General features: G+C 46.5%; 2 protein-coding genes across 2 annotated transcripts in view; both read left to right on the forward strand.

Annotated features, from left to right (window-relative positions):
- Positions 1-225: 225 nt before the first annotated feature.
- The window catches only part of LOC139311782 (zinc finger protein 850-like), a 300,225-nt gene continuing 274,987 nt past the window's right edge, over positions 226-25,463 (forward strand). The window contains exons 1-4 of the mRNA XM_070936296.1: positions 226-261; positions 713-765; positions 1,591-1,700; positions 2,807-3,459. Coding sequence (XP_070792397.1) covers positions 1,667-1,700; positions 2,807-3,459 — 687 coding nt within the window. The 5' untranslated portion in view covers positions 226-261; positions 713-765; positions 1,591-1,666. The remainder of the gene's footprint in view (positions 262-712; positions 766-1,590; positions 1,701-2,806; positions 3,460-25,463) is intronic.
- Positions 19,931-25,462, forward strand: LOC139313443 (zinc finger protein 213-like). Its single transcript, XM_070939054.1, has 6 exons — positions 19,931-20,344; positions 22,646-22,772; positions 22,961-23,040; positions 23,799-23,925; positions 25,111-25,350; positions 25,398-25,462. The coding sequence occupies exons 1-6, from the start codon at positions 19,931-19,933 to the stop codon at positions 25,460-25,462; spliced, it is 1,053 nt and encodes a 350-aa protein (XP_070795155.1).

A 25,463-nucleotide genomic window follows, 5' to 3' on the forward strand; every position in this document is an offset into this window, starting at 1 on the left:
GACGATGGAGAACGCCTTGTAGCGATTTAAAAGATAAGAGCGCGCGGATTCCTAGAGAGGCAGGAAATGGGCATAGCGGGGGAAGGGAAGAACCCGCACACCTGTTTTGGTGTTGCTGGAAAAGAGGGCCGGTGGGGAGGGGGTGTAAAAAAAAAAAGGCCTTAACGGGGCGGAAGAGGGGTAGGTGATGCGGAGGGGGAGGGGAAGGAGATAAAATTGGGGAAGGACGAAAACAATGAATGGATCCATTCGGCAAGTGAGGTCAGGATGGGGCATGGAAACGAAATCTGCTTTTTTGGGAGGTGGGGGTGTAAACAGAAGGGTCTCTCCCCCCCCCCCATCTTCTTCTGCCATTATTACAGGCAGAGGGTAATGCAAGCAATTGCAAAGCGGGGCGATCAGAATATTAAAGCAGAAGATTAAAACCAGAAGATTAAAAAAATTAAATCTATTGCCTTAAAGCCCTGTGTGTGTGTGCGTGTGCACGTGGACCCGCGAATGTATACACTCACGTATCTGCATGCACGTGTATACTCGTACATATACAGGTAGTCCTCGACTTACGACCACCCTTGAACCTACTTGCGGCAGCATTCATAGCGTTGTTTCAATTGCTCTGATTTCACTTCGGAGTGAACAAGGAGTGAGAGAAGCATATTTCAAAATAATTTCTTTTCGAATAACCGTGTGATTTTTTTTTCTCTTCCTATAGGACCCCCGCCTTTTATTGACCTTGCAATATTGAAGAAAAGCCTCTATGCAAAGGTAACAGTAACGATTTTATCCCTGCAAGGTATAAAGTTGGGGCCTTTTAGTTCCCTGTTTAAGATAGAAATCCAGATTAAAGCACACCCAATATGTAGATGTCTGTATTCTGCTTGAAAAAGCAAAGGGGAGCCTGTTGATCCTCTTAGTAATTAAATAAGACAATTGAAGCTAGAAAAGGCCATTTAGGTTGGCTGGGGATGTCAGGGTGCTAATTAATCCCATTCTGCTTTTGGGTAATCGCACCTTGATTTAGAGATGTGGATTGTGGCATTTTCCTTGTGTATACATTTGCAAGAAAATAAACCCGAAGATGTATTTCTTTCTAAGAAAAAACTCATTTATTTGTTATAAGGAAAATAAAACATCTTACTAATCTTAAATAATTACATTTTGGCAACGTTCCTGCCGGCCACCTCTCTGTGGTCAGACTTCTTGGCAAGAGAACAAAGAAAAGTGTGAAGCAAAGTGAAAGAATGCGGACATGCGTAGTATCAGTAACTGATAAGAAATTTGGCAAGCTACGGAAAGTCTGACAGTCCAGAAATATGAGCTCAGCTGGTAAATACAAAAATGCAGTGACAGGGGAATTGTGGGAGTTGAAGTCCAGATATCGTCAAGCTGCCAAAGTTGACAAACAAGGTAATAGGTTCCATTGAAGAACTGTTCTTATTGTTAGGATGTGTTACTTTCCCTAACCTTTAGTAATTGCTTGGAAATTCATCCATCTGCCTATAAAAATTCTAAGATAGGCTGAGTCAGAGGGGTGTCCTGGACCAATACAGTAATATTGGGGAGATAACTTGATGTTTCCCCTCTTTTTAGAGGCTGGTGATCTTAGAGGCTGAAGAAGTTGGTGGTTCTCCAAAATCAAAGCCAGAGGGCCCGACGGAAGGAAGTCATGTTGGAGAGCAATGAAACTGTCACTTCTGTGGGTAAGGATGCTTCTTGCACGACTGTTGGAGGCTGAAGTGATGAACTCCTGTTTATCCTTGTGCAGCATAGAGAGCAGTGCTTCTCACCTTCGATGACTTCAACTCCCAGAATTCCCAGCCAGCGAGCCGTCAACCAGCATCTGGGAATTCTGGAAGTTAAAGTTCACGTATCTTAAAATTGTCAAGATAGAGAAACTCTGACATAGAGAGTCAGATGGAAAGAGGGGTAAAAATGCCTCAGATCTTCATAGATAACCTAGACTGATTGCTTCCAGTTTGAAAATTCCAGTACCGGTAGTCCTCGGGTTATGACCACAGTTGAGCCCAAAATTTATGTGTCCAAGTGAAACATTTGTTCAGTGAGTTTTCCCCATTTTACGAATTTTCTTGCCATGGTTGATAAGTGAATCATTCCATTTGTTAAGTTAGTAACACGGTTTGTTAAGGGAATCTGGATTCCCCCCATTGACTTGGCTTGTCAGAAGGTTGCAAAAGCTGATCACCTGACAATGCAACCATCATAAATATGAACCAGTTGCCAAAGCATCTGAATTCTGATCATATGGCCATGAGGATGCTGCAACGGTTGTAAGTGTGAAAACGGTCAAAGGTCAGGTTTTTTCAGTGCCGCTGTAACTTGGAATGGTCACTAAATGAACTGTGGTAAGTTGAGGATTACCTATACAGTTATATAAGAAATAGACTGCAAACATGTTGAAATTAATTTGGGAGATAACTTAGATTTTCGCTGAGAGTAGGAGGGAATGTTAAAGATAAACTTTTAAGACTTTCTATTTCTCTCTCTCTCTCTTTCCTTCCTTCCTTCCCTTTCCTTTCCTTCCCTTCATTTTTCCTCTCCTCTCCTCTCCCCTCCCCTCCCCTCCCCTCTCCTCTCCTCTCCTCTCCTCTCCTCTCCTCTCCTCTCCTCTCCCCTTCCCTTCCTTTTCCTTCCTTTCCTTTCCCTTCCCTTCCCTTCCCTTCATTTTTTCTCTTCCCTTCCCTTCATTTTTTCTCTTCCCTTCCCTTCCCTTCATTTTTCCCTCTTCTCTTCCCTTCCCTTCTCTTTTCCCTTCTCTTTTCCCTTCCCTTTCCTTCCCTTTTCCCAGGTGATTGGCAGGACACTGAGAATTACGAAGAATCATCTATGGAGTCATCAGAAACAACCAGCCCTGAGGCAGGAAAGGAGACCTTCCCAAATCCAAAAGAGCCTCCCAAACCATCAAAGAGCGAGAAGAAACCTTCCACCTTTCAGGATGCCGACATCCATGATCTCCTGGTCCCGCAAGAGGGTCACCAAGGGAAGTGGAGGATCCAGTGTCCCGTGTGTGGGAAGATATGCAAATATAAATCCGATTTCAACCGGCACCGGGTGACCCACACGGGGGAGAAGCCGTATCGATGTACTGAGTGCGGAAAGAGCTTCAGCGACAGCGGGACTCTGACTGCGCATCAAAGAACCCACACGGGGGAGAAACCCTACATATGTACCGAATGCGGGATACGCTTCAATCGGAGCGGGAGCCTCAAGAGGCACAAGAGAACCCACACGGGGGAGAAACCCTATCAGTGCCTGGAATGCGGCAAATATTTCAGCCTGAAATCGATCCTGACCACACATCAGAGAACCCACACGGGGGAGAAACCCTTCAAGTGCATGAACTGCGGGAGGAGCTACAGCCGTAAGGGCAGCCTTGATAGGCACCAGCGGGATCACCCAGGGGAGCAGGCCTACATCTGCGCGGAGTGCGGGAAAAGCTTTGTGGTCAGCGATAACCTTCCCGCCTACCGAAATCGCTACACGGGGGATCAACCCTATAAATGCATCGATTGCGAAAGCCGAGTGATCAACTTGGTCTAGTTTTGAAGGCAAAGCCTTGGTCTCAAAGGTCCAAGCTCTGGACCTAAACCAAAATCAGGACGCCACTCGCTCTGGGTTCCCAATAGTTTATTAAACTGAACAGCTGATTCCGACTGACTGCAAGCTGGCCGATGATCAGCTGCTCATCGGCCGGCTTGCAGGCAACCACAATCAGCTGATCGTCAGCCGGCTTGCAGTCAGTCGGAATCAGCTGTTCATTGGCTCTGCGTTGTTTGCCACTTGCAGCCTTCAACGCTTTCTGGTCCGATGGCCTTCGGGATGTTCTTCCTACCACCCACCTCCTGTGCTAGAGGTCCCTCCCCCAGGTATGACAAACTCCATTTCGCAGTCACGTGATCAAAATTCAAATGCTTGGCCACTGACTCATATTTATGACGGTGGCAGCGTCCCGGGGCTCACACAATCCCCTTTCAATACCTTCTGACAGGCAAAGTCTATGGGGAAAACAGATTCGCTTAATGGCCACTCTGAACTTAACAACCAAAGGGGTGCACTTTTAGCAAGTGTGGCAAGAAAGGTCATAAAATGGGGAAAAATTCATTTAACAAGTTTATCTTAACAAGGTTATCTCAAGTATTTTGCTTGGCAATGTAAATTTGGGGGGGTCCGCTGTGGTCGTAAGTCGAGGACTACCTGTATAGGAGAGGGTCTCAAAAAGGAGGGCCATGAAGTTGAAAACCAACAGAGCAATTTTGCAGGTTGTAGAGATCACTCCCCTCAGGCCACTGTAGGTAACCCTGGGAGACAGCCTTGAGAAAGATATCTCTGGAATGTGCTCCTGACTTTGGCTGCCATGTTGCTTCGTCGGTTTCCCATCCCACTTGCCTATGGCAACTCGAGAGCAGGCCAGGGATACTTTGCGAGTTGACATACTGGACATGGGAGATTCTGCACAGAAAGGGGGAAAATTCTCTCAACTGGATTTCTGGATTATACCTCTCTACCTGGCTTGTGCAAAGTTCCCGTTTCCATTCAGAACCCTCCCATCTGGACATTGAAGAGGGCCCAGCCTTCAACTACTCCTTGGTGAGGTGTTTTGGGGAGGGGGAAGCATTGATTGGCAGAAGGGATGTGGGGTTCAGCTTGAGCCAGCCCCATCACCCAGATCCTCTGCAGACCCCATCCTGTTTTGCTGTGTTGCAAGGGAGGGGCAGTTGGGAACTGGGAGTTTTAATTCTGAAAGGCAGCCAGAATCGATCAACAGAAAAGTTAAAGAAAATCTGCAAAGCAGCCTTGGTTTAAATCATACATCTCTCCCTGGAAAAAGAAGGATGTTTAAAAACGGTTTGAGATTAAACCGCTGGGATGAAAGGGGTTGAAAGACTGGCATAAATCAAACGTTTTTCTTTGGTCTTGAAATAACTGCGAAATGTAAAATAAAGTTAGAAACAACTATCGAAAGCCAACCAAGTTATTTTGAAAGTGGAATGACCGCTGCGAAAGAGACGGGCAGCAGCAGGAGGACGATTGTACAGGCCGTCTTCAACTTACAACCATTTGTTTAGAATCCATTGAAAGCGTCCAGTGAAGGCGAGTTGAATATTGTGGGAGCAAAAACACCACTGTCCAATTTCAAATGGTTGATCCTGTTAACAGCAGGGTTTGAGAGAATAGAATAGAGTAGAGTAGAATAAGAATAGAGTAGAGTAAGTAGAGTGGAATAGAATAGAACAGAACAGAACAGACCTTGGAGTTCTTCCAATCCAACCCCCTCCTCAGTCAGGAAACCCTATACCCGGGATGGCGAACCTATGGCACGTGTGCCACAGGTAGTATGCAGAGCCGTATCGGTGGGCACATGAGTGTTGCCCTAGCTCAGTTCCGGCACGCACACCTGATTTTCTGGCCTTCTGGGCCCACCGGAAGTCAGCAAACAGGCCGCCGGAGGGCCTCCGGAGGGTGGGGAAGTCCTGTTTTCGCCCTCCCCGGGCTCCTAGAAAGCCTCAAGCCTGGGGAAGACAAAAAATGGGACTTCCTGTCCCACCAGAAGTTGGCAAATGGGCCGTTTCCTGCCTCCGGAGGGCCTCCCGCGCGGGGGGGGAGGCCATTTTTGCCCTCTCCAGGCTCCAAGAAAGCCTCTGGAGCCTGGGGAGGGTGAAAAAAACGGGCCTACCAGGCCCACCGTGCCATCGCATGCCAAAAGCGGGGTGTGTGTGTCAAGTGAGCATGCGTGAGGGGGTGGGGCGCATTGAATTATGGGTATGGACACGCGCACATGACTTCCCTGCGCTCCCCCTGCTTTTGGCACGTGACGGCAAAAAAGGTTAGCCATCACTGCCCTATATACCATTTCAGGCAGTTGCTGACTTGAAGAACCAAGGAGAGTGAGTTGGCCAGTGCGGAGATTTCATAGAGCCAGCTGTCAAGGCTGACTGAAATTTTCACCTATGTTCTTCGCTCGCAGCTTGACAAAGAATAGGGTGGTGGTGGATTGGAATGTAACGGGAGTGGGCGAGGGAGAGGAATGGCCTCCAAGCATGCCGGTTGCCGTGAGACATTGCTCCCCGCTTCAAGGACACCCAGAGCAGATGTCACAGCGTTCTCATAACAAAATGAAGAGAAGTGATTGGTGGGCAAAATGGACTGTGGGTGGCCCGTGAGGAAAGGGAAAATGAACTATGCAGGCTTTTGCCCCGGGAAGCTGTGAGAAACACACTCGCCAGTCAGAAATTTGACAGGGTTGGAAGAAATATCCAGCTGGAACTGATTCAGTTCCAAGGTGGGAGAAAGATACTGGAAACATGGAGGCTGATTGGAAGGATGGTTTTAATGATAAACAGAACCAACGGGCAGTCCTGGGTCAGCTGACCAATTCGCTTTTTTTTTTTTTTTTAATTTGATTTATATGCCGCCCTTCTCCGGAGACTCAGGGCGGCTTACAATGCTTTAAGCAATAGCAATAGCCTTGATCAGTAAATGGATTTTTATACAGTTTGTTCTATCGAATTTTGTAATTTAGAGGCTCGTTTTGTGTATTTTGTTATTTCATTTTAATTAGTTTGTCTCAGGAAGGCCGGCAATGAGTTGGGGGTTTTAATCTTGTTTAACAAACGTAATTAATCCTAGATGCTGGCCTCCTTGGAGGTTTTAATCCTGTCTTGAATGGATTACCTAATCCGCATTTTTAAAAGGTGGCCTCCTCAGTTTCTTTGGGGCTATTAAGAAAGACTGAGTCTGTTTCCTGCCTCCATGTCTCGTTTAGGAAAATATAATATTCTGCCTTTTTAATATTTCTCAAAATATTTCATTCTTCTAGGGCAGTGATGGCTAACCTTTTTGCCGTTGTGTGCCAAAAGTGGGGGGAGCGCGGGTATGTGTGTGTGCCCACACCCATAATTCAATGCGCCCCGCCCCCCACGCATGCGCGCACGACCCTCTGCGCTCCACCCCGTTTTTGGCACGTAATGGCACGGTGGACCCAGTAGGCCCGTTTTTCACTCTCCCCAGGCTCCAGATGCTTTCTAGGAGCCTGGGGAATGCGAAAATGGCTTCCCCAGCCTCCCAGAGGCCCTCCAGAGGCCGGAAATGGTCCAGAGTCTTTCTAGGAGCCTGAGTAGGGTGAAAACAGCCTTCCCCATCCCCCCCAGAGGCCCTCCAGAGGCTGGAAACAGCCTGTTTCCCAACTTCCAGTGGGCCCGGAAGGCCCGAAAATCAGCTGGGTGGTGTGCACATGCACGCTGGAGCTGAGCTAGGGCAACGCTCTTGCGCCATCAGGGTGTGTGTGCTAACTTTCTACGACAGAGTCATGAAGTGAAGCAGCAAGCATTATTTGTTGTAAAATACGTTCTTGCAAGAGCAGGTGACCAGCAAAATAGGCACACCCAAGAATAGATTTCAACAGCTTTTTATTCCCTCAACATGAAGCACAAGTCCCTCCCTTGCAACTACAAGGTCACAATGTTCTCTGGAAAGCCTATTTCCCCTCTCCGTGAACTTCCCCATTTTTATCTGTCCCCACCTTTTGCCCTGTTCCCCCTTTTCCTTCTTTAAATTGATTTCTTAACCTGTTTCATTATAATCTTAGAAACATAAACGTAATAAATTGAGGCAAGTACCGTATTTTTCGGAGTATAATACGCACCAGAGTATAAGACACAGCTTAGTTTTTGGGGAGGAAAATAGGGGGGGGGGAAATCTGCCTGCCAGGTATTCATCTGGCTATCATCCTTAGTCTGGTCAGATTCAACACATTAGTTTCCTGGTTTTTATCCCCTGCTTGGGGATAAAAAACAGCTTCTGAAATACAACTGATCTTTGGAGAGAGAAGCAATGAGAAAAGCGGGTGAAACACGGAGATCGCTTCTCTCGCTAGCACCTCCGTAGGGCTGAAAAAAAACTTTAAAAAAGCTACATTTAGAGTATAAGAAGCACTCAAATTTTCAGCCTCTTTTAGGAGGGAAAAAAGTGCATCTTATACTCTGAAAAATATGGTAGTTAATGTCTCTACTATGTGCCAGACTGCGGTTAAAGCTGTCGGCTAGTCTTTGTACAAGCTGACTCACTTATCAGAACCGCAGACCTTTCCTGTTTTCTTTTTCTAATCTTGACCTTTTCCCTAGTATCCTGAATGCTCAATTGAACTTCTAAACACACGTTTCTCAAAACGGCACTTGATTTTTGCAAAAACAACACTTATCTCCATCAGTTTCTTAAAAAGCCCAGAGCTGGTTTCGCTTCTTCTGTGCCAATGTGGATTTATTTAGGTTTAGGGTTTATACCAGGGGTCCTCTAACTTTTTAAACAGGGAGCCAATTCACAGTCCCTCAGACTGTTGGGGGGGGGGGCTGGGGGCGTGGCTAGGTGGTCATGTGACTAGGTGGGCGTGGCCAATTTAACAGTCCATTGAACAATGCACACAAATTAAACTTTAATTTGTTTTGCTCCTGGGGGTGTTTTATTTGCTTTTGTTTGCATGTTGCTCTTTTGGTTGCCTTTTCTTTCTTTTTTTTTTAGATCATTTTTTCAGTTGTTTAGGAGTCTAGTGGTCCCCTTCAAGAAACTCAGTTTTGCAGCAATTCTTCTCAGCCCCAAGGAGCATGAGAAATCTCTCTCTCTCTCTTTCTTTCTCTTTCTCCCTCCCTCTTCTTTTCTCCCTCTTTCTCTCTTTGTCTCTCTCTTCTTTCTCTCTTTCTCCCTCCCTCTTTTTTCTCCCTCTTTCTTTCTCTCTTTCTCCCTCCCTCTTCTTTTCTCCCTCTTTCTCTCTCTCTCTTTGTCTCTCTTCTTTCTCTCTTTCTCCCTCACTCTCTTTCTTTCTCTCTTTCTCTCTCCCTCTCTCTTTCTCTCTCTCCCTTTGTCTCTCTCTCTCTCTCTGTCTATCTCTATCTTCTGGAGGTGGGGGAGGTGAAAAATGGGCCGTTTTCATCCGATTTTTTGCCTCCTTTCACCACCACCACTACCCTGCCCATGGGCCCTCCCCTGCCTACCCAGGCCCTTTGGCCATACCTTTGCGGCAGCAACGTGTGGTCAATGTTGAACCATTGAAATGAGCAGAAGTGGGAAGTGCAGCTGGATAGTGGAAGATAAGGGTGACGGTTGGAGGTGGCCTCCCCAGGGCCCCCATCAGCCAGAAAAAGCCAGCTATGCAGAACCCCACCACTCCACAGGCTGGATAAATTGGGCTGCATTCGGCCCGTGGGCCGTAGTTTGAGGATGCCTGGTTTATACCCTTAGAAAAATAATGCCCCAGAAGTTTCTTGTTCTGGATTCGCCAACTGGACTGTTGATATTGACAGACATTGCAAAGCAGTTCAGCTGCAAAATTCCGCGGATCCAGTTCCGCGGATTTGCACTGTTGCAGGGGAACTACGATGTACAAGAGGGAGAAGGGGCAATTTGCCCAGAACCCCCCTCCCCCACCCAAGCTCCAGCAGAGGCTTTGTGCAAAAAAGAGTCCAGCATTGTCCCGGCAGGCCAAAAAAAGTAAAGATTAGTGTTTCCCCAAATGGTGTTTACAGGTAATCCAGTGGTGGGTTTCTAATGGTTCGCCCCGGTTTGGGCAAACTGGTAGTGGTGGCGGCGGGTGGGCGGAGCCTCATGGACATCATCATGGACATCATCATGGACGCTCTGCACATGCGCAAAAGGTTCTGCACATGCGCAGAAGCGCCACGCGCAAATGAAGCAAGTTCTGAACCGGTAGCAAAGGTAAGTGGAACCCACTACTGAGGTAATCCTCAATTTACAACCATGTGAAGTTGTAAGGGCACTGAAAAAAAGTGAATTATGACCAGTTTTCACACTTACAACCGTTGCAATATCCCTGTGGTCACATGTGTTGTGACCCAGGCCCACGTAGTTAATATTAAATGCAAAACAGTTCCAAAAAACAACCAGATTTTATTAAAACAGCTGAGAATTAACTCATTCTCAGCGTATTCCAAATTAAATGAAAGCAAAGACCTCAAAACACCATTCTTCAGTTTATCTCTGACCTTGGGATAATTAGGCAAACTGCCAAAGGCTTTTATTGGCAACAGTTCAGGAACAGAAGATGCTGATAAGAAAGAAATACATCCAAACACAAAGCAAATCTCTCAAAGGTTGTTTTCTGGCAAAGAGGCCAAGAGCCGTTGCTAGTCTTTTAAGCCTTATGGGAGGGGCCAATCATCAATCATCTACGTGGCTCAGGGCCAGGTTATCTTCGAGACTGCCTTCTGCCGCATAGCTCCCAGCGACTGGTAAGATCCCACAGAGTTGGTCTCCTCCGGGTCCCATCAGCTAAACAATGCCGGCTGGCGGGCCCGCCGGGAAGGGCCTTCTCTGTGGTTGCCCCAGCTCTCTGGAGCCAGTTATCTCCTGAGGTCCGGATCATCCCCACCCTATTGGTCTTTCGAAAAGCAGTGAAGACCTGGCTTTTCCGGCAGGCTTGGGGCCGTTGATCTCGCTCTTGTGATCTGGCGAGATCCGGCCATGAATGGCGTAAATGAGTTTTTAATGTTTTTAATTGTTAAATGTTTTTTTATAATGATTTTTAAAACTGTATTGTGAGTCGCCCTGAGTCTTCGGAGAGGGGCGGCATATAAATTGAATTAATTAAATTAAAATTAAAAATCTCTTGGCCCTACTCCCAAGTCATCCTCTCTGCTTTAGCTGCTCCTGCCTTCTGGCAGCTCTTCTCATACATGCATTAGGAACAGGCTCCTCCTGTTCCTCTGCCTCTCTACTGTCAGCCTCTGGAGGCTCCAAAGGCCACACATCACTCTTCAATAGCCCTGGCCCCATCTCTGCCTCCAACGCAGAGCTCTCATCCGGGCTTTCCCCAGCCTCCAGGACTGGCCCATGTTCTTCCTCAGCCTCATCGCTGTCCGATTCTGCTGCCAGCTCTGCAGACTGCGGGCAGACCACAACAACATGATCAAAATTCAGATGCTTAGCAAATGGCATGTATTTATGACAGTTGCAGTGTCCTGGGGTCAGGTGATTATGTTTTGCGACCACCTGACAAGTAAAGTCAATGGGGAGGCCAGATTCGCTTAAGAACCGTGTTACTAACTTAACAACTGCAGAGTGGCTTCCAAGGGAAAGGGCAGAGGAAAAGAGTAGGAAAAAGCATTATAGAGAAAAAGTGTAAGGTCCCAGATGTTTTCTGGAGCCACTGAGATGCCAAACGGAGTGAGACTCGAGGCGAGGCTTGCAAAAATAAGAGCTTTTTATTCTTTGGCCAAAGCAAAAAGGCTGGGTGACAAATCTATACCCCAAACCAGGGGTGAAATCCAGCAGGTTCTGACATATTCTGGAGAACCGGTAGCGGAAATTTTGGGTAGTTCGGAGAACCGGCAAATGCCACCTCTAGCTGGCCCCAGAGTGGGGTGGGAATGGAGATTTTGCAGTATCCTTTCCCTGCCATGCCCACCAAGCCACGCCCACAGAACCGGTAGTAAAAAAAATTGGATTTCACCACTGCCCAAAACATACAGACAAAACGCATGTAAGGAATAGCCACACCTCTGCAAAAGGGGCTCAGAGTATTATATACATTTTACCCCGTTAGAAACAAAGTTTACCCAATCAGAGACAAAGGTTCGTTACTAACGTAGTCTTTAAAGTGTTCTTTATTTAGGCCCGTCTCTGTCCACCTTATGGAGCATTCCTATAGCCTTGTGTATTCAGCAGAATGCTTTCAAGATTCAGAATTTATGAGGCAGGAAAACTCCCTACTCCGGTTCCTTTATCTATGGGGCCTGATATTCCTCGCTAAGTTTCTTCTATATTTTCAAGGACGTGCCTAGCTTTGAAGCCAAGAATAGAAAGAAGCGAGATAACAAACTTTGCACTAATGCCAACTAGTAATAAGGTTACAATTTACTAAATTAGAATCAGTTCCTAACAACTAATTTCTGACAGTATCCAATAATAAAAGAGCTGCACTGGCTCCCAGTGGTCTTCCGGGTGCGCTTCAAGGTTTTGGTTACTATCTTTAGAGCGCTCCACGGCTCAGGACCAGGGTACTTACGAGACCGCCTCCTGCCACCAATAGCCTCTCACCGACCAGTTCTCTCCCATAGAGAGGGACTCCTCAGGGTGCCGTCGGCCAAACAATGTCGACTGACGGCCCCCAGGGGGAGAGCCTTTTCTGTGGGGGCACCTACCATCTGGAACGGGCTTCCCCCGGAGTTACGAAACATCCAAGACTTACGCATATTCCGCCGTGCCCTGAAAATATTTCTATTCCAACAAGCTGGTCTGGCCTAACTCTCCCTTTCTAATTGGCTTTTAAACTGGCTTTTAAACTGGGTTTTAAACCTCTTTAGATAAATTTGGATGTTTTTAATCTTTGAGCCTAAATTACTTAATCTGTTTTCTTAATAGTTTTTAACTTCTATATGTATTTGTATTTACTATGGCTGTTCACCGCCCTGAGTCCTTCGGGAGTAGGGCGGTATACAAATATGAAAAATAAATAAATAAATAAATAAATATAGGCAGAAGCCAATAACAAAGCTTAATTCCTAATAAATGATTTCTAGCAGTATATCATACCAGAAGCAAACTGTCACTGCGTTTTTTTATTTACCAGCTGAGCTCATTATTTCTGGACTATCAAGACTTTCCGTAGCTTGCCAAGAATCCTTATCAGTAAGCTAAACTGCGCAAGTCTCTCCACCCACATTCTTTCACGCACTTTCCTTTGTTCTCTTGCCAGAAAGGTCCGGCACGAACTTTTTCAAAAATGTAACTAATTAGATCAGTTAGATGTTTTATTTTCTTTATAACAAATAAATGAGTTTATTAGAAGAAATATCTTCGGGTTTTGTTTTCTTAAAGTATGCTTGCAAGGAAAAGCCTCGATCCACTCCTCATAATCAAGGTGCGATTATCCCAAAGGCAGAATGGGATTAATCAGCGCTCTGACACAAACAGCAAATATTGGTTTGAGCACTATGCTCCTTCAAAAGGATAAGAGGGGGGGAAGACATAGTTCCAGAAATACAGGTAGTCCTCAATTTATGATATATCTGAAATATGATATATCTGGACTGAAAAGAGATTTTCAAATGTTACTGCCAGACTCAGCTCATAAGTTGTATTTCCCCTACAGCTTCCAGATACAGGAAGCCCTCAACTTGCAACCACAAACCGAGCCCAAAATTTATATTGCTAAGTGAGAAATTCGTTAAGTGAGGTGTGCCCCATTTTACGACTTTCCTCACCACGTTTGTTAAGCAAATCACTGCAGTTTGTAAATTAGCAACACAGTTGTTAAGTGAATATGTTTTCCCCCATTGACTTTGCTTGTCAGAAGGTCGCAAAAGGGAATCATGTGACCCTGGGACACTGCCACCATCATACATGAGTCAATTGTCAAGGCTCCAAATGTAAATCACGTGACCATGGGGATGCTGCAACGGTCGTAAATGTGAAACATGGTCCCAAGTCACTTTTTTTCAGTGAAGTTGTAACTTCAAACGGTCACTAAATGAACTGTTGTAAGTTGAAGACTACCTGTACTTGTTACTGTTGTAGCCTTTCTATTTTTTTAATTATTGTTAATAAGTAGGCTAGAATAATAGAATAGAATAATAACTATGATCACTTTGAATGTACACTAATCGGCATACATTAAAATGAAATTCCATTGCATACAGCTCTCAAAGGGTCACCACCTCCAAGATACGCTACATGAACATAACAAAATAAATAAATACATACAAAATTATGCATACACCAGGGGTGAAATTCAGCAGGTTCTGATAGGTTCTGGAGAACCGGTAGCGGAAATTTTGAGTAGTTCGGAGAACCAGCATATACCACCTCTGGCTGGCCCCAGAGTGGGGTGGGAATGGAGATTTTGCAACATCCCAGGGCTGGGGAGGGAATGGAGATTTTGCAATATCCTTCCCCTGGAGTGGGATGGGAATGGAGATTTTGCGGTATCCTTCCCCTGGAGTGGGATGGGAATGGAGATTTTGCGGTATCCTTCCCCTGGAGTGGGATGGGAATGGAGATTTTGCAGTATCCTTTCCCTGGAGTGTGGTGGGAATGGAGATTTTGCAGTATCCTTCCCCTGGAGTGGGATGGGAATGGGGATTTTGCAGTATCCTTCCCCTGGAGTGTGGTGGGATTGGAGATTTTGCAGTATCCTTCCCCTGGAGTGGGGAGGGAATGGAGATTTTGCAGTATCCTTCCCCTGGAGTGGGGGGGGAATGGAGATTTTGCAACATCCTTCAGCCAGGGCTGGGGAGGGAATGGAGATTTTGCAATATCCTTCCCCTGGAGTGCGATGGGAATGGAGATTTTGCAGTATCCTTCCCCTGGAGTGGGGAGAATGGAGATTTTGCAGTATCCTTCCCCTGGAGTGGGGTGGGAATGGAGATTTTGCAGTATCCTTCCCCTGGAGTGGGAATGGGGATTTTGCAGTATCCTTCCCCTGGAATGGGGTGGGAATGGAGATTTTGCAATATCCTTCCCCTGGAGTGAGGTGGGAATGGGGATTTTGCAGTATCCTTCCCCTGGAGTGGGGTGGGAATGGGGATTTTGCAGTATCCTTCCCCTGGAGAGGGATGGGAATGGGGATTTTGCAGTATCCTTCCCCTGGAGTGGGATGGGAATGGAGATTTTGCAGTATCCTTCCCCTGCCACGCCCACTAAGCCACGCCCACAGAACCAGTAGTAAAAAAAAAATGAATTTCACCACTGGCATATACCCTTATATATTATATGACACAGAGAAACAACACAGTCTGGTGTTTAAAAGGACATTTAAAATTCCCAGTCTCTTCCCTGTTGGAAGAGTTTGCTTTCTTCCAGTAAAGGGAAAAGATGGAAACAACGATGAGAACCACAAAGGGAAACCCACAACTCTCGGCATCCCTGGCTTCAAAGCAACAGGTATAAATAAAAAAAATAAAAAGGCTACAAGACGCCACCTAACATAGGGCGACCCAGCCCTGTTTGGTCCTGGCAGCCTCTAGCTTCTGAAATGAGGAGCGCATGCGCTGGCGGGGTGGGGGGGAAAGCTCTGCCCCTCGTTGCAACCGGGAATCTTTCTTTTAAGTAAGAGGTATTTTTTTAAAAAAATCGCCTAGAGCGTCTCGCCTCTCTAGGAAGGAGGGCTCGTTCGCCTTTCCTCCGAGCTTCTTGGAATGGAATGCAGGCGTGGGAGTTTCTCCCAGGATCGGAGCCGGGAGAGTGTGAGTTGCATGCAGCCGCTCCTTTTCACGCACGAAAGCATCGTGGAAAGCCAAACCCTCCAATGCATTAAAAGCGCCTTTCTGGGAAAACTGGGAAGGAGGCTTGAGGAATGGTGGGGAAAAAGGAATCGGGTGCGTGGGAAAGGGGTAGGGGCCGCCTGGAGGATGCCTCCCCTGCAGAAGCTCGGCGCCTTCCACGATCCTAAGCCTTGCTAGCTGGCCCCTCTGACTTCCCTGCTCCCCACGTAGCCCGTTTCCTGATCTCGGATGCTGCTGATGAAATAAAATCCCTGGAGGGTCCCAGGCTTAGCCTCCCACCTCAAAGGTCTGGTGGGGGTTAGAACGCAGAATAACAGAGTTGGAAGGGGCCTCATCTATTTTTTTTAATTTTTATTTTATTTTATTTTAATTTATTATTTTTTTGTTTTGTTTTGTTTTGTTTTGTTTTGTTTTGTTTATTTTATTATTTTATTTTATTTTATTTTATTTATTTATTTTATTATTTTATTTTATTATTTTATTTTATTTTATTTTATTTTATTAGATTTTATTAGATTTTATTAGATTTTATTATTTTATTAGATTTTTATACCGCCCTTCTCCCACTGGACTCAGGGCGGTGAACAGCCAAGAATAAAAACATCACACACAAAAATTTAATTTTTTCAAAAAAATGTTGGCTCAATAAATTTAAAACACCCCAACTAAAATCAAATTAACAATTAAAAATATCTAAGGGAGGAGAGGGGGTTTAAACCAGCCTGGCTTGATGAAATAAAAAAGTTTTAAGGGCACGGCAAAAAGCACGGAGATCTGGGATCCTACGTATCTCCGAGGACAGATGGTTCCAGAGGGCAGGAGCTGCCAGAGAGAAGGCCCTCCCCCTGGGGGTCGCCAGCTGACATTGTCTGGCCGACGGCACCCTGAGGAGTCTCTCTCTGTGGGAGCGTACTGGCCGGTGGGAGGCTATCGGTGGCAGAAGGGGGTCCGGTAAGTACCCAGGCCCTAAGCCATGGAGCACTTTAAAGGTGGTAACCAACACCTTGAAGCGCACCCGGAAGACCACCGGGAGCCAGTGCAGCTCGCGCAGGAGGGGTGTCACATGGGAGCACCCCATCGCTCCCATAATCCTCCACGCGGCTGCATTCTGTAACAGTTGGAGCCTCCGGGTGTTCCTCAAGGGGAGCCCCATGTAGAGAGCATTAAGTAGTCCAGGCAGGAGGTGACGAGTGCCTGAGTGACCATGTCTTGTCCAACCCTCTGAGCCAACATCAAGTATTCCCCTCCATTTAAGAGATTCAGACTGGAATTAGATTGGAACCCAGTGGGGCTCATCAAAGATGCAGATACAGATTAACAGAGTTGGAAGGGACCTTCTAGGTCATCTAGTCCATCAGCTGGTGGTCCGTGGACCACTGGTGGTCCTTGAGAAAATTTTGGTGGTCCTCAGAAAAATTATTTGAATTTTTTTATATTGCACTAAATCAGGAGTCCTCAAACGACGGCCCCTAGGACAAATACGTGCAATGAACGTTTGTGTTGCTGCAGAGAGTCTCCCCCTTCAGGGTCTTTTTGTGTGGGTTGGAGAGGGACAGAAATTCCGTTGTGGGGTCTGCTTCAGCCTCCTGGTGCAGGGCTTTCGGCGAAGGCTGGAGGAAAGTGCTGCTGGTAGTGAAGAGCCGGAGAGCCATGTTCCAGTGGGACTGCATCATAGCCTGGAACTGGCTAACCATCTCAGCCCGCTGAGCCTCCAAGCACCGGTATCTGGCCTTGCATTCCCACAGGTCTTCCCTCTGCTTGAAAAGCCTATGCTCGTAGTCCTCAGAGAGGTGTTTCTGCTGAGCCTCCTTCTCGGCCAGATCCAATTTGAACTGAGCTGTTTTGTCAACTCTTTCTCGTGGTGGCTGCTTAGCTCCAACAACTACTTCCTGTTGGGGCCCTAAGGAGCCCGGGCGGGTAGGGGAGGAGTGGCTGGGAGGGGAGGGGCGAGTAGAGGCCGGTGAGTCACTCTTCGACATGAGTGACATCAAGTTGACCATGCCTACCCAGTCACATGACTACCTAGCCTCGCCCACCCAGCTGGTCATTAGGCAGATCATATTAGTGGTCTGCGGGATTTAAAATTATGAATGTAGTGGTTCCTGAAGTCCAAAAGTTTGGGGACCCCTGATCTAGTCCAACACCATCACCCTGCCCAAGCAGGAGACCCTACGCCATCTCTGACAAGTGGCAGTCCACTCTCTTCTTGAAAGCTTCCAGTGATGAAGCTCCCATGACTTCCGAAGGCAACTTCTGTTCCATTGGTTGATTGTTGTGTCAGAAAATGTCTCCTTATTTCCAGGTTAAATCTCTCCTTGTTCAGTTTCCATCCATGATTCCTTGTTTGGCTTTCAGGTTCAAGTTAAGCGCCATGAAAACAGAATGAAGCAGGTAAGAATCTTTAGCCTTGTAAAAAAAAAAAAAAAGGTAACCAAAAGGGATATAATATCCCTGTTGAAGTATTTGATGAGACCCCCTACAGAAGAAAGAAAGGAGTTGTCCGGGATTGTTCCATAGTGCAGAATAAGTAATTCAATTTTACAAAAAATGTTATGATGATGATGATAATAACAACAACAACTTTATTGACATTGTACGTGTATACACAGAATACCCATACAATGAAATTCACTTAACATCCAAAGACCAGGTCCAACAGACATAACAATCCTCAAACGCACTCCCACCCACCACAATTCCCCACCCCTAAACCAGTGGTAGGTTCCTCCCAGTTTCGCCCGGTTCCGCCGAGTGGTGACGATATGACGTCACCGAACTGGTTCTGCCCCCCCTGCATTATTTTTACCTTTTATTTACCCCCACCCCCCATCTATTGCTGCCTCCTGAATCCCAGCTGATCGGCTAGAAGGGGGAAAAAACTGTTTAAACTCTTGCCACGGGGCTTCAAAGGGCCGCCCTACAGCTGATCAGTGTTAAAAGGCAGTGTGGTGGTAGACCGGTGCCTCCAAAAACAAATGAGTAGACTGGTGCCTCCAAAAATAAATGGGTAGACCAGTGCTTCCAAAAACAAATGAGTGGACCAGTGCCTCCAAAAATAAATGGGTAGACCAGTGCTTCCAAAAACAAATGAGTGGACCAGTGCCTCCAAAAATAAATGGGTAGACCAGTGCCTCCAAAAATAAATGAGTAGACCGGTGCCTGCAAAAATAAATGGGTAGACCAGTGCCTTCAAAAACAAATGAGTAGACTGGTGCCTGCAAAAATAAATGGGTAGACCAGTGCCTCCAAAAACAAATGAGTAGACCAGTGCCTCCAAAAACAAATGGGTAGACTGGTACAGCTCTGCAAGCAGTTAAAAGCCTGGTAGACCAGTACCTCTGTTAAATCCTAAAGAATTGTCACATGACCATCAAGCCACACCCACAAAATAAGCCACGCCCACAGAACCAGTAGTAAAAAAAATTTAGAACCCACCCCTGCCCTAAACCACCCAAACATCCACACAACAGATCAAGTAATGCTGTCCGACAGCTCACTGATGGTGGCCCTTTAGTTCATTGTTGAATGCAATTATAGCTTTGGGATAAAAACTATTCAGAAAACGTGTGGTCCGAATTTTAATTGTTCTGTATCTTCTGCCAGAAGGCAACAGTCCAAAAAGATTGTAAGCAGCATGGGAAGAGTCTCTTGAGAATGTTATGCAACTTTCTCAAACAGCGAGATTCGAAGATGTCGTAGCTGGAGCCCGATGATATTCTGGGCAGTTTTAATAATTCTCTGTAGAGCTTTTTTGTCCGCTACAGAGCTGCTCCCATACCATGCAAGAATGCAATATGTCAGGACACTTTCAATGGTGCTGCGATAGTAGGACAGAAGTAGATGCTGAGATAGATAGCTTCTTCTGTGCCTTCTTCACAAGCATGTTAACATTCATAGTCCTTGAGAGGTCCTTTGAGATATAAATGATAATGGTGAAACTGTCAAACACTATTAGGCTTTGAATAACATAGTTGGAAGGGACCTTGTAGGTCATCTAGTCCAACCCCCTGTTCAAGCAGGAGACCCTATACCATTTCTGACAAGTGGCTGTCCAGTCTCTTCTTGAAGGCTTCCAGCGATTAAGCCCCCTCAACCTCCGAAGGCAAAGCTGTTCCATGGGTTGATTGTTCTCACTGACAGAAAATATCTTCTTATTTCTAGGTTGAATCTTTCCTTGTTCAGTTTCCATCTATTATTCCTTGTCTGGCCTTTGGGTGCCTTGGAAAATAGCTTGACCCCCTCCTCTCTGTGACAGCTACTGAAATTTTGGAATACTTCTATCATGTCAACCCTGGTCCTTCTTTTCGACTAGCCAAACCCAAATTCCTGCAGCCGTTCTTCATATGTTTTTGTCTCCCACACCAGGGGAGAAAAAAGCTGCAGGCCCATAGACTTTGGCTCTGCAAAGATATTTATTATATAATCAAATGGACCAAAATTGTCTGGATGGGACCGTCATCCTCTGTGGTTCTGATTATTTTTCTCTTTTTTTTCTTAGACCATCTTCCTTCACATATCAGATCTTTGCTCTTGGAGATAAATGACTCACTGTCCTTGTGGGATCCATCTGCAGCCTCATTGTGCGGTTCAGTCTCTAAGAGTGAAAGCAACTTTGTAGAGAAGAGAGGTTTTGTATTTTTTTTGGGCCCTGGTGGAAACTACACTGGAGTTATAAAGATAAAATGGACGTCGAACGGCCAGCAGGATTGGGAGCCGCAAAGGGCCTCTCTGCCTTTGAGGACAGGACCAGTAGTGTGTCATGGAAAAGCACCAGGCAGAAGATCCTGCATGAAGAAGTCATCAGTTCTGACGTTCATCGCTTGTTCTTCAGGAATTTCTGCTATCAAAAGGCCAAGGGGCCCAGGGAGGTTTGCAGCCAACTCCATCAGCTTTGTCATCAATGGCTGAAGCCAGAAAGCAGCACCAAAGCTCAGATGGTGGACATGGTGGTGTTGGAGGAGTTTCTGGCTGTCCTGCCCCCAGAAATGGAGAGCTGGGTGAGGGAATGCGGAGCAAAGACTTGTTCCCAGGCGGTGGCCCTGGCCGAAGGTTTCCTCCTGAGTCAAGCAACGGATGAGGGGCTAGTAGAGAAGCAGGTGAGAGATTTCATCTTGGCATGGAGCAGGGGTGTGAAACGTAAGGCCCGCGGGCCACATTTGGCCTGCGGGGTGCTTAGATCTGGCCCGCAGGGCCGCCCTGGAAAAATGAAGGACCAGCCCGTGGTGTCTCTGCCAGTAAAAACGGAGCTTGGGAGGGCTGTGTGCAGCCCTCCGAAGCTCTGTTTTCAACTGTGATGGCCTCCTGCAACCCTCCGCCACAGGAGGAGCCTGTTCCTAGTGCATGTGTGCGCAGAGCTGCCAGAAGGCAAGAGCAGCTAAAGCAAAAGGGACAACTTGGGAGTAAAGCAAGGAGATGATTGAGAGAAACAAAGGCACTTGGGGCCTTTTGCAGGAAAGCAACGTTGCTAACTCTGTTTCCAGTCGGCATCTCTTGTTTGTTTCTGAACTCCGTGGGGTTTTGCCAAGTAAGGCCTTTGGCAGGGTGTCAAAGAAGATAAAGGTTTGGTGATTATCCCGAAGGACTTCTTCCAAAGGACTTGTTTTGCAACTAATTGGGACTCAGCTGGGAATCAACGAAATGCTCAGCTGTTACAATAAAATAGGTTAGTTTAAGACTAATTGTGTCTTGTAATGACTCAGTAAGCCTAAGTCACAACAGAAGGTACGTGCTGAGAACACCAGAAATGATTGTTCTGCTTTTCACTGTAGCAGTCGGATCACAGCTGGAATACTTGCATTGGGTCCAGCTTTGATTGACACCACGCAAGAAGAATGCCGAGAAATTGGAAACGGGCAGAGAAGAGTCACAAAGGTTGAGGGACTAGAGTTTAAATCCTAGAAAGAGTAGCTAAAACAAACTGGGCACGTTTCACCTAAAGAAGGGAAGTGTCAGCATTTCACGCTGCACTTACTCCAATGCTGACATAAGAAGAGAAGCGGAGGCATTTGGAAAGAGTCATTTGACCCTTCACCTACTTATTTTCACTGGAGAGAATATCACCTAGGAGATGGGATGGGAGGGGGGAAATTCCTTTGAGGGGAGCAGTAGATTAGGGGCAGAGTGACGGGGAAGATGGCCAATGAGTATAGAGGAGTGGGGAAAAGAAAAGGAGGGTTTGCCTGAGGAAGCCAGACTTGGCTGCAATGAGTTGGAGTTAGAATGTGCGTGCTTAATAAATTAAGAGTTTTTTTTTCCGAAGACTTTGTTTGAAATGCAATTTATTCAAGACGACTTCGAAACCTGACAGGAAGGAGGTGGGGAACCATGGCAGCAGTCTTCCAAAATTTAGGAGTTGTCATATTGATTCTCTGTGGGACAAGGAATACTTCATATCCATCTTTACAATGGGAGATACAAAGTCAAAATAAAGGAGGAATTTCCTCACTTTGAGAGCTTTTAAGCAATGGAGCAGCCTATCCTCTGGAACTTCTATCCTAGAGGTTTTCAAGTCAGGTCTAGGCAGCCATTTCAATCAATCAATCAATCAGAAGAGAGGTGGAAGGGACTTTGAAGGTCTTCTAGTCCAGTCCCCTGCTCAAGCACACCATTTCAGACAGGTGGCCGTCCAGCTCAAAAACCTCCAGTGATGAAGCACCCACAACTTCTGGTGGCAAGCTGTTCCACTGGTTTATTGTTCTCACTGCTAGGATGTTTCTCCTTAATCCCAGATTGCTTCTCTCCTTGATTAGTTTCCATCCATTGTTTCATGTCTTGTCTTCTGGTGCTTTGGAAAATAAGTTGACCTCCCTCTTCTTTGTGGCAGCTTCTCAAATACTGGAATACTGCTGTCATATCACACACACACACACCCTTAGTCCTTTTCTCTAGATTAGGCATACCCAGTTCCCGCCACCGTTCTTCATATTGATCTGGGGTGTTTGAGGATTGGACTAAAAGACCTCCAAGATGCCTTCCAATCAGTGGTGAAATTCAATTTTTTTTTTTTACTACCGGTTCTGTGGGCGTGGCTTCGTCGGTGTGGCAGGGGAAGGATATTGCAAAATCTCCATTCCCTCCCCACTCCTGGGGGAAGGATATTGCAAAATCTCCATTCCCACCCCACTCTGGGACCCAGCCAGAGATGGTATTTGCCGGTTCTCCGAACTACTCAAAATTTCCGCTACCAGTTCTCCCGAACCTGTCAGAACCTCCTGGATTTCACCCCTGCTCCCAATGCTAGGATTCCATGATTATTCTACAGGAATGAGCCCAATTCCACTCCAAGGATAGACAGAGGAGGTTTCAAGGTTAGGATTGGATGAAAAGAATTCCATCCATCTTGTGTGTGTCCTCACCCTATCTCCTCCATTTTTATCCCTTTCTGGCTGGTGTTTCAGGTGTCAGAAGCGTTGACGGAGATAGTCTCACCACAACCCAAAGAAAAGGAAGATGGGTCCACTTCTCCTCAGGAGCATCTCTTTGGGAAGGTCTCTAAAGAGGATCCAACTCCTGTCACGTCCCTATGTAAGTGAAGGTATCTTATCCAGTAGAAGCAACAGAGCCATGGCTCCTTTCATTCACGAAACTTTTCTTACGATCGAATATTTGGTCAGCAGACGCAAAAGTGATGTTTGATAGGATGATAAAGTTCGCAGAAGACATTCATGTGGCTTTTAAATATTCCACTTCCAACACCTTTTTCTTGCTCGTAGGGAATGGAAAGGCGTCGGTGGTAATCCCTGAAACATCTGTTTGTGATGAAGCCGAAACAGAATTTGGGTCACCATCTCAGGTAGGGGAAGATTCCTCACAGCAGGAGAGATATGGAGTGAGGGGGGAAGTCCTAAGTCCCTGCCATGGAAATTAGGGCAGTTGCTCTTTAGCAAGGGAAGGTAATGCAAATCAAAATTTATTTACTTGTGGAATAGTTTATTTACTGAAATGAAGGCAGCTGGACTGAAGAAACTTCCTGGATAAGAAATGAAATGTCTTCAAGCAAAAGTAAAGGAAGTCCAGTTTCCGGCCTCCGGAGGGTCTCCCGGGGAGGTGGGGAAGGCCGTTTTTGCCCTCCCCAAGCTCATAGAAAGGCTCTGGAACCTGGGGAGAGAGAAAAATGGGCCTAGCAGGCCCACCGTGCCATCGCGTGCAAGGAGGGGGGGAAGCGGGGGGGAAGTGGGCGTGGGGTGCATAGAATTATGGGTGTGGGCACATGTGCGCACAACAACCCCTCCCCCGCTCCTGGCACGCGATGGCAAAAAGGTTAGCCATCTCTGCCCTATACCATTTTAGACAAATTGTTGTCCAATCTCTTCTTAAAAACTTCCAGTGTGGGAAAACCCACAACTTCTGGAGGCAAGTAGTTCCGCTCTTTACTTGTTCTGTCAGGAAATTTTTCCTTAGTTCTAGGTTGGTTCTGTCCTTATTTTTAAGAAAATGCCTATTTCCTCCATGGCCAAATTTGCTTTTTTAGGATGTGTCAAACGAGGAAGAGAACTTCCAAGAAATCCTTCCTGGGACTTCTCTTAAAAACACATTTTCTTCCTCTTTCAGGGCTCAGTATCCTTTGAGGAGGTGGCTGTGTATTTTGTGGAGGAGGAATGGGAGATTCTGGATTCTAACCAAAAAGCTTTGCACAGGGAAGTCATGCTGGAAAATTCTCAAAACGTGACCGCTCTGGGTAAGGGCCCTTCTTTGCTCTGTGTTGGGTTCATTTGTGGAATACCGTTGTAGTCGGAGGACATCTTCCAGATAGAAGAAGACATTCTGTTTATCTGTTTATTTTCCTTCTTTATGTGACATTTATCACCTCAATCTACTAGGACAGAGTTCCCCAACTTTCTGGATTGGCGGCCTGGAGTGAGCGGAGGGGGGAAAGAGGGGATGGTTTTATGGAAAGGGCAGGCGCATGCGTGTGAACACCTGTTGCTTGCGTGAATAGGACTGCAAGTACCCGTGACAATGCTTGTGCAAGTGGGGTTGTGAGCCCCCACAACAATGCAAGCATTTGCGACAACGCTCACATGAGTGGGGCTGCGAATGCCAACGTGAGTGGGGCTGCAAGCACTTACCTGAGTGGGGCTGAAAGCACCGTGACACTTGCGGTGATGCTTGTGCGAGTGGGGCTGGGCAACTGAATGGAGCTGAGAGTTTACTGACCGGGTGCCCTTCCTGTTGCCAATGCAGAGTTTTGTTCAGCAGATATTTATTAATTAATTAAGCTTATATGCCGCCCTCTCTCCAGAAAGGACTCAGGGTGGCTCACAGCAATAAAAACAGATAAAATCAATATTAAGTGTTAAAAACCATTAAAACTCCCCTTAAAAAGCCCCTTCAGTCCAATCTGGCCTGGTGAAATAACCATGTCTTAAGGTCACGGCGGAAATAGCGCAGGTCAGGGGCCACCCAGAGCTCCAGGGGGAGTTGATTCCATAAGGTAGGTGCGCCCACAGAGAAAGCCCGTTTCCTAGGAGTTGCCAGATGACACTGCCTGGCCGACGGCACTCCAAGGAGGCCCTCCCTGTGGGAACGCACCGGGCGATGGGGAGCTGTTGCTGGCCGCAGATGGTCCGTCAGGTACCCCGGGCCTAGGCCATGTAGATATATACTCATTGTGCCCAGACAGAGAAATATCTGCCTCTACCTAGGATCGAACGCACAACCTCCTGATTGTGAGGCAAGAGGTCCTCTTCTTGCCTAAGCTGTGCATTATGAAGAAAAGTGTTGACCCTCACCATCACACATAACATTTTACGGTTTCAGGATAGTTCCTTCTTCCGTATGTATACAGCTGATTTTTTGTGGTAAACTTAATTCTATTTCTGCTCAAAATATTGTCTTTTCTCTTTTTCTTTGCATTCTAAAGCGGCCTGTGAACAGGAGACAGAAAATTCTAAGGAGAGCACAGCACGGTTGCAAACAACCCAAAACGAAGCGGATGAAGAGACGTTTGGAAATCAAGAGGAAATTAACAGTAGTGAAAAACGCTGTGACGTAAATGGAAGGCAGGATTCCTACCCATCGGGAGGCACGGAAGCGCACGTCACCCCCCACGAAGAGTGTGGAGAAGGCGTCGGTGAGAACAGTGACCTTACGAAGCACGAAGGTATCCACAGCGGGCAGAAACCTTACGTATGCGTGGACTGTGGAAAGAGCTTCTGGCAGAGAGCTCAGTTCAGGATCCACGAAAGAATCCACACTGGGGAGAGGCCGTTTAAG

The sequence above is a fragment of the Pituophis catenifer genome, unplaced genomic scaffold, assembly GCF_029215685.1.
Source record: "Pituophis catenifer annectens isolate HBS135680 unplaced genomic scaffold, rPitCat1.0.hap2 SCAF_2, whole genome shotgun sequence".
In the NCBI taxonomy this organism is placed as follows: Eukaryota; Metazoa; Chordata; class Lepidosauria; order Squamata; family Colubridae; genus Pituophis; species Pituophis catenifer.

Bases quoted from the DNA above. Each gene is read 5' to 3' on its own strand.
- LOC139313443 (XM_070939054.1), top strand. From the start codon at position 19,931: ATGGACGTCGAACGGCCAGCAGGATTGGGAGCCGCAAAGGGCCTCTCT. The intron at 20,345-22,645 runs GTGAGAGATTTC...CTGGTGTTTCAG, and splicing joins AGGGGCTAGTAGAGAAGCAG to GTGTCAGAAGCGTTGACGGA. The intron at 25,351-25,397 runs GTATCCACAGCG...GACTGTGGAAAG, and splicing joins TGACCTTACGAAGCACGAAG to AGCTTCTGGCAGAGAGCTCA.